The sequence below is a fragment of the Cupressus sempervirens genome, chromosome 3 (genome assembly GCF_028749045.1).
Source record: "Cupressus sempervirens isolate cs-2001-9-10 chromosome 3, ASM2874904v1, whole genome shotgun sequence".
NCBI lineage: Eukaryota > Viridiplantae > Streptophyta > Pinopsida > Cupressales > Cupressaceae > Cupressus > Cupressus sempervirens.
The window spans coordinates 887918893-887928653 of NC_143120.1; the positions used below are offsets into that span (position 1 = coordinate 887918893).

General features: G+C 33.4%; 1 protein-coding gene across 4 annotated transcripts in view; it reads left to right on the forward strand.

Moving 5' to 3' along the window:
- The window catches only part of LOC149569647 (uncharacterized), a 173751-nt gene extending 166707 nt beyond the window's left edge, over positions 1–7044 (forward strand). For all 4 annotated transcript variants that reach the window (XM_089822369.1, XM_089822371.1, XM_089822370.1 and 1 more), the window contains one exon: positions 6745–7044. In XM_089822369.1, coding sequence (XP_089678495.1) covers positions 6745–6772 — 28 coding nt within the window. In that variant the 3' untranslated portion in view covers positions 6773–7044. The remainder of the gene's footprint in view (positions 1–6744) is intronic.
- Positions 7045–9761: the final 2717 nt, after the last annotated feature.

Consider the following 9761-nt stretch of genomic DNA (forward strand, 5'->3'; position numbering starts at 1 on the left):
GAGTTTCACAGAAGCCGAATACATTGCAGGAGTGATGGCCTTTTGAGAAATAGTATGGCTAAGGAAGTTACTTGTGGGATTATTTGGGCAAGCTATGAATCCCATGATTATTCATTGTGATAATCAGAGTTCCATCAAGCTCTCAGTGAATCCAGTTTTCCATGACAGGTCCAAGCATATTGAAATTCCTTACCATTATGTAAGAGATATGGTAGACAGGAATTCTTTAAAATTTGAATACATTTGCACTGCAGATCAGACAACATATATACTCACCAAACCTCTATCTAGAGTGAAGATAGAATACTTCAAGAGGAGACTTGGTATGGTTGAGTTGTAATCCATTTGTACTCTCTTGATTATTAATAAAATAATTTTATTTTGTGAGGCTATTGACTATTATGGGCTCCACCATTTGTATTCATTATTTAAGAGGTGACGATCTCGAAAAATAGTGAACACTTGTATAAAACATTATGAGAGGTGACGATCTCTTAGACAATGTGCTAAACAATAGATTTCTACTATAAGATCTAGATGAGTTCAAGATCATATTGTGATGTTGACATTACTATGTTCATGGGTCGCAGATTGGATAAAGGAAGAATCTTAGTATTCTTCGAGTTTATCCTGTATTCTGGTAGATCTTAAAATTTCAACTGTTGTCAGTTATGGTTCCAGACCTTTCCAAAACGAGACTCATTCATATATTTATAGAAGGATTAAAAGACTCCACCAGGCACTTTGTTAAACTGCATGAACCACAAAACTTGGAAGAGGCCATTAGAAAAGAAAAAATGGTAGAATCAAATTCATCAAAAGAAAGATTTAAGAATTTTTTGACAAAGACAAGGCATAGAAATGAAGACTCGCACAAAGACCAGAGACAGAAAGAAAGGTTTTTCTGCAAAGGGAAATGGAGTAGAGGGCACCAATGCCATAGCAAGGAAGCCCAAAAGCAAAAAGATGATACATTGAAGAAGGGCATATGTTTCAGATGCAGAAGCCCTTGGGAACCTGGACATAAGTGTGATAACAAAAGTCAATTCCATAAAATAGAAGCAACACATGAAATAAATAATGAAGAGACTTCAAACAGGAGTGCAAATGGTGATCAAGAGAGGATATGGGAATAGAGAATCATTGAAGCTTCAAGGAAGTTCAAATTTAGTCATACTCTAATCAGGAAATGTAAATATCAAATAATACATATATGTACATATTTTATGATTAATAATAGAACTTTAACATTCAATTTAAATAAAAGGGAAAGAGTGACAATTAAAGGAGAACTACTAATGACACCCTGTTGTTAGCACCTTCCTAAGAGTGCAATTAAGGGAGAATAGCTAGGGCACCCTATTGTAGTAGTATGTTAGGGAGAACTGTGCCAAGGAGACCCTATTGCTCTGTAATTAAGGGAGAACCGTTAGAGCACCCTATTGTAGAATTAGTTGAGGGAGAACCACTGAGAGCACTCTATCATAGTGATAGTAAAGGGAGAATTGCTAGCAGGGCACCCTACTACATTGTGATTATGGGAGAATTGCTAGGGCACCCCACTATAAAGAAATTATTATAGAGATCTTGGGATGAGACAAAGTCTCACCTAAGTATTATAAAGAGGGGTAATCCTAAAGGGATACCCATTGAGGCCTAAGGGCTAGATAAAGTCTTCCTTAAGGAAAAAAAGAAATGAAATGCACACTTAAAAACAATTGATACAAGGAAACACATAACAAGGAGCATGGGAATGCTAAGATAAGTTGTTTCTTTATTCTTGATATTTTCAATGAAATATTACGATTTTCAATTTATATTGTTGTTCTAACTTCAAGATGGAATTTTTTGTTTCAGGATCACAGGATTGAATATCAAGATTCAAAACTATGTATTGAGAGTTTTTTTTTAAATTTTAAGGACAAACAATTTTGGGTGGGATGGACTATGATATCCCCAATCTCAAAGGTCAAATTAATTAAATGACACAATATTTAAAGAATAAATATAATATCTGAATGATTAATAAATAGTAATAATATGATATAATATAATATAATAATATATTATTAGTGTAACAATAATATTTATATCTTAATAACTAAATAACAAATAAAATATATTTTTTTGTGACCAACTATTAATATGTTGCTAAGAGAAAATTAGCATATAACAATGATAATGTCTAGCATTAATTCATTATATACATTATAGATGAATAAATACTTATACTAAAATCATTAATAATAGAATAAAAAATTAATAAAAGGAAAACCTAAGATTACCATATCTAAAGGATTATCACATATTGAAACATTATAACTCTAGACATCGATCAAGAAATGTGAATACTGACATCGCTTCCTAGTTGAATCTTCACGTCAGAGACCACTCAAAGAAAATAATGAAGATTCTCAATCATAAATTCAAGGAGGACATGCCCACATCTTCTCCCTGCCGTCTATTGCTTGGGAAAGCAATGATTGAACTATTCAAAGCATTTGGTAGGTTTCGATAAGTCGTGTCCCTTCAAATTCACTCCTATCGCAGATATATATTGGAGATACAGACAAAAATAGTGACATCCAAGAAGACGATTCAGATATGGAATCCAATAAAATTCCCAGAGCATATTCGTGAACTCATTAGACCAAGACTGTAAGAGCTCCAACAGTCGATGAACAGTCCAGTTCCACATTATACATCATACCAAGACAAACATCATAGCGGAAATATCCTTGCCATGGTAACACCCATGATATCAGGTTCAAGACATCAAATGCAGCATTCAACAGAAGCAATAGGAACGACATTCAAACAGCAGTACAACAAATACGGGGTATTATTGAAAGGAAAATAAGTTATCGACTCTTCTATATCTATTCTTTGCATTTTCAGTAGACAACAGAGATAGGAGGATTATTTACCTTTTCTCTTTATTTTATTTAAAACCTGTTCATGGAGTATTCGCATCAGTTATTAATTGGTTGCATACATATTAAAGAAAATCAATGACAGCTGTAGGGAGTAATCTATCATATTATATTTGGCATCTTATTCGAGATTTGAGAAGCAGGCTGACATATAGGCATGAGAAGTATTGCTGTAGAAAGTATTTTTGTAATTGAGAAGTTTGTCATTAAGGATAACAATCCAGTAGCTATAAGTGATTATAAAATAATATTGTCACACATGTCTAATTGTCAAATCAGAGGACAGTATCGAGACTGTATTATACATTCAAACAATCATATCAAACACAACTGAATTTTGCAACACTAAGTGTAAATACAGAAGATCAATGCACTTAGCATATTTCTAATTGGCCAATGAAGAATAGCACCACCATTGATATTAGCTACATAAGAAGAGAAGCATCATATATTAAAATTCATAGCAAAGTAAAGAATTGGAATAAATTATTTCCAAATTCTTGAGATATCCTAGAGGGGACATTACATCCTCCAAGATCGGCATCTATTTAGAAAGTATAATTAGATAGTTAACATACTTAAAAACTATGCAAACTTAACATTATTTAAATGCTCCTAAATGAGATGCCGATAAGGTTATTTATATAGGGTTATAAAGAGGCAAATCCTACATAAGGATATCTATGCTTTACCTGATCTTGTACGATCTCCTGTTCAGATCAGTATGTTATCGTAGTTACATAGAATTAACGCTCCCTCTTAACTTGATAATCATACTGAGAGATAACATATCTAGCATCATCAATTATGATAAATAAGCATAGATTGATACTCTATATCTATTTGAATCTTCTAAGTATGTTGTATCATAGAACACATGCTACTATGTCGTATTACTATCCTGTGATATGACTTATACTAGTGATAACAGTATTGCATGGAATGCAACATACAGGATAAAATCTGAAGAATAATTAAATTCTTCATTTATCCAAGTTGTGACTCATAGGTACTGGCAGTCTTATATCACAACATGATCCTAAGTTAAGATCTACCAGAACGTAGGATAAAATTCGGAGAATGATTAAATTCTTCCTTTATCCAAGTTGTGACTCATAGGCATAGAAATGTCTACATCACAATATGATCTTGAACTCATCTAAATTTGACAATAGTTCTTTGTTGTTCAACAAATTATCTAAGAGATTGTCATCTCTCATAATGCCTTTTATACAAGTATTCATTATCTTAGAGATCGTCACCTCTTAGATAATGAATACAAATGGTGAAGCCCATAACAATCAATAGCCTGACAAAAAATATTTTATTAATAATATTAAGAATACAAATGTATTATAATTCAACCATACCAAGTCTTTTCCTGAAGTGATCTATTTTCACTCAAGAGAGAGGTTTCGTAAGAATATCTGCTATTTGATCTACAGTGCAAATGTATTTTAATTTTGTAGTATTCCTGTCTACTATATCTCTTACATAATGGTAAGGAATTTTAATATGCTTGGACCTGTCATGAAAAACTGGATTCACGGAAAGCTTAATGGAACTCTGATTATCACAATGAGTAATAGTAGGATTCATGAGTTGATCAAATAATCCCACAAGTAACTTTATAAGCCAAACCGATTCCCAAGAGGCCATTGTTGCGACAATGTATTCAACTTATGTGGAACTCTATGCTACTGATGCTTGTTTTCTACATATCCAAGAAATCATTGTTGAGCCTAAGCTGAAACAACATCTTGAAGTGCTTTTCCTATTAGTAACACTTCTAACCCAATCCGAGTCTATGTACCCATGTAAGTCCAAGTCAACTTTCTCATACTTGAGCCCAAGATTAAGAGTGCCTTGTAAGTATCTCATGATGTGTTTGATTGCAATTAGGTAAATCTCCTTTGGCTCACACATAAACTGACTTAAGGCATTAATAGCGTAACAAATTTCAGGCCTTGTATTTACCAAGTACATAAGAGACCCAATCATTTATCTGTAAAGAGTAGAATCGATGGAGTGTGATTCTGTAGCTGCTTCGTTAAGTTTGTGTAGATTAGTCTCCATTAGAGAAGACATAGGTTTGTAGTTCCACATTCCAAATCTCTTCAAGATGTCTAATATATAGTTTCTTTGATTAAGTATGATGCTGTCAGAATTCTACCATACTTCCAATCCTAGGAAGTAATGAAGGAGTCCTAAATTTTTCATTTCAAATTCTCTGATTAGATCTTTCTTGCATTGATTTATAAGATGATCATCACCTGTTATTAGTAATAAATCAACAGAGTATGAAAATTACTTATTATCTTTATCCATTTTATAATATAGATTTTAATCTTCCAAGATCGGCGTCTATTTAGAAAGTATAATTAGATAGTAAACATACCTAACAACTATGCAAACTAAACATTATTTAAATGCTCCTAAATGAGACGCCGATAAGGTTATTTATATAGGATTATAAAGAGGCAAATCCTACATAAGGATATCCATGCTTTCCCTAATCTTGTCTAATCTGCTGTTCAGATTCGTATGTTATCATAGTTGCATAGAATTAACAGTCTCAAGTTCCAATACAAAAAGGAAGAGAGAAAAATCACTAGGTGGGAAATTGAACCCTGGGTGCCATAATGGGAAAGCTTCACTTTCGAGAATACTCTAAGGTAGTTATTGCTGCTACATATACAGAGATGAAGGTGGGTTTCAAGCTCAGTTATAGAAGGGTGGTTTGTGACTTTGTCTTGCAGATTATTGTAATGAAAATGTCCATGTGGCTATAGCATGTTTATCTTTTTGAATATTGTAATGTCATTTCATTGAAGGTAATACAAAGGAAGTATTTTTTTTTCCTTGTGTTGTGTTTGTTTGGGTAAGGGGAGTACCCTTCATCATCTTCAATCATGGGACATTAGTCCACAAACAATGCCATTTAACTGACTATGTATTCTCTCAAATGTCGGCAGCTACCTGAACAACGATCCCTTAAAACTATCAATCCAAAATCATTGGGAGTTGCTCCTAATTTGGTGGCAGTTAAGAGGTCGGTCTACCCTTCTATTAGCAAGGTTGACTGATAGGAATTGATATCTCACCTACCTTATTCTTAATTGTAACATTTATTTCTAAATGAAACAACAATAACTACCAGCTTATATAATTCTTAAAACTTATATAATTGTTAATCCCACACTAACAATCCATTCACTAAATAGCTGTGGATTGAAAAAGGGACATCTCACATAATGCAAGGTGTGGATTTGTCAGATATCCATGTGACAGGACTGTGGTGGACGTATTTGATTTTAACTTCGATGAACTCTTGCACCCTTGAAAATGATAGCTGTTTTTCCTTGAATATTTAAATATAGATATACAGATATTTTTGTAGCAACTCAAAATCTTATTTACTTTTCCAATGCTTGTCCATGATTTTTAGACTACCTCACAAAGTATTCCTATCTTGAAACAGTGAGAAGATGCCCACAACAATTGTCTTTAATATCGGTGGTTAATTATTAATACAACCATTTGTCAAAAGAACAACTTAAAATATCATGTTAGAAACATAGTGATTAGCCATTTATTTTTACACACTAGTGGAGCTTTTCTAGTCAAAGTTTGTATTTTGTCAACTTGATACTGTCTGCAATATCAGTTTCTAACTAAAATCTTGTTGGAATTCCATTATATCTGTGTATTCTTCAAACATATTAACATGTTAGGATTTGTTTTATAGCATTTGATGGACCTAAGATTATGGCTTTATCATCTTAAAGATTGTATTTTTCTATTTTTGCAGCTCAAAAGGTATCCTAACACGTGCCTGAGCATATGAAAAAAAAATCATACCAAAACAAGTTTCAGGTATTGGAGCTGAGGAGATGTGTGTAAAGATGCTGAGAACTAAATTAAATGGCAATTATTTTTCATGTCAAGTTTGTAAATATAAGATTTGGTCTATGGCTATGTTTTATAGAAGGCAAGGTCGTGTAATATTTAGATGGTCTTTTGGAGTTATAAATTATATCTATTGTTAATTAATTATTATCTTCCATTCAACACATACGATGAAAAAAGAAACATTCATCGGTTCGTGGCATAGCTTATTGCATTAGCAGCAGTACTAGTTTGCAAAATTTATGGTTTTAAAGGTTGGAGCTGTAGAACACAGATTTACTACTAAGGTGGGCAGAGGGGGTGGTGGGTGGGGGAGTGAATTAGTAGTAAATATAACTCAAAAAGATTTCTTCCATATTTAAACTTTATATAGTTACCTTTGATTGTATTGTGTGGCTAGAGCATTAAATGAAAGATTTAAGAACAGCACCATACAATCAAGAAACAGTACACAAGGATTTGACATGGAAATTCAACAGGAAAAACCACAGTGAGTAATGCTGCTAGGATCTACCGTCCTAATCCAGCCTCACAAATCTGAAACCAATACAGCTTTAAGGGTTTCAACCCTAAGGAATCATCAAGACGCTCTCCTCTTAACAGCATCAACTCTTTCACAATGTAAGCCACCACTTACACAAACTTAGCATTAACTCCTCAACCTTATCTGAGCACCAACCCAAAGCAACTTAACAATCTGTATTTGAGCACCAACCACATTACAATCTGAGCATCAACTCAGTTACATTACAATATATTTAAGAATTAGATTATGTCTCAATTCACATTAAAAAAATTTCTTACAAACTATGTCCAAATAAAATGATCTGAGATTCTGATACCAATACAATATTGACCAGGTCTCTGAAATATACTCAATGCTGCAAATAGATCAGTTAACAAAACCCTGAATAACTGCTGCAATATTATATTCAATCTGAAAGATAAAACCAGTCTCTTCTATTATATGTGTGTTATCATGTAGATTATATCTGTAAGTATGCCTTTTAACAATTCTCTTATACCAGTAAACTCTGAAACAAATCTAGAGTATTAGCAAATTAACTGCATGTTCCTTTTGTTAATACAAGGCTCAAATAACATAAAATCATAATGCTGATCACCAGAATTGTATACCTGAACTTTCCTTTGTATCACACATACATGTAGATCAAATCCCAATGACTAAGATGTTCAAAACCTTCCACTCCATTCAACAACAATACAAAGTCTTCAGCACTCAGACAATAGGACAGCAGCACAAATCTATAACAACATCTTATTTTTTATAACTTTCTTTTCACTGTGCACACAAAACCTTTTTGTCATTTACTACTTCTCAGCATGCATAATCATTACTTGGTCAAATGAAAGGATAGATACTTATAAAGCTCCAAAGTTTGCTTAAACGAAGACTGAGCAGTTGTGGTTGGTTACAACTGCCACCATTCCTAACATGTCCTTTCAACTGCTAACTTATGCAACTTTTCCAGTTTTAATTTTGGTTTTGTGGGAATCACAGACTGAATGATATAATATTTGTTTAGAAATGCTGACGACTGTTGATTTGGTTCTCATGAACATGAACAAACTATTCACATGAACTCTGTTGATGTCGTGTCCTCCAAAATAACTGTTAATCACAAAACAGTCAAACTGAATTCAAACCGATTTGTAACGCTGAATCAGTACTTATGGTGGTGGAATAACCAAATTACAACCCGACGGACATAGACACTATGATGAATCGCGGTGCTAAGAATACTGATGATTTAATTTCTATTGCTCTTCCATTTTCCAAATCAATGACACCTGTACAGAAACAAAGTTGGCCAATTGGTTTTCATAACAAAAATTATTGATATCATACGCAGCCCATAATGGGCTCCCATGCAAGCAGACACCTGACTTTTCCGACAAACGATTCTGTTCTTTATAAGCACCATAAATAAGGAAGACAATGTGATTTCATTATTTTGCCGAAAAACAAATATTATCCATAGCTATCGGGCTCCCAGGCAACCATGTACATTTTTTTTTATTAACCTCCACCTATCAGTTTGCAGGCCTGTCGCTGTTCTGGAAACTAGACATATTTTGCATTCAAATAACCATGATCAGATTTAAAGATATTTACTGGTCAGATATGCTTAGTCAGATGTATGTATGTAATATTATTCGCATTGTGTAGTATTATACGATTGCAGGATAAGCACTTGACTGAGTTTATTGAGAAGCCCTTTTGGTCATTCAAGCAAATACAATTGGCTAATGAAAATTCAAGCTGAGCAGCGATAGAGATGTGAAACATACCAGGCACCAAAGTTGTTTGACACAATTCCTTGAAACAAATGTCACCCCTCAATTTTTTTTCTTGTAAATTAAAATTGAAATCAATCCTTAGAATTTTAAATTTTTCTAGACAAAATAGGATAATGATCTGTATCACTTGGTTCCCCAAACATATTGCGTACCTCCAGACTCCAGAATCTGTTCAATGGTATTTTAGCTACTTATATTTCCAAGAAAAGTAAAAAAACACATCAACATCCCTTTTTCTCTAAATTTCCCATAAAATTTTGGCAAATAATTGACAAAATTATGGAGCCAGAGCATCATTGTTCAATAAATAACAAACATCAAATACCCTAAAACTTGGATTTTGTTGGAGAATGTCATTGGAGAGTTTTAAGCAAACGACAGTCATCCTCGAATGCCTAGAAAGATATCTCCTTTGCAATGTCGTCCATGGTATCTGTCAATTTGTGTTTAGAAATCAAACTCAGTTTGATCGCAAAGCAAATTGCACAGGAAACTACACTCCTAATTCTTCTAGACCAGGTCTACTTGAGAAAGTCTCCTAGCATTCTATTGTAGGCGGATCGTTATCAGATTGAGCACACCTTGAGAAGATGCATG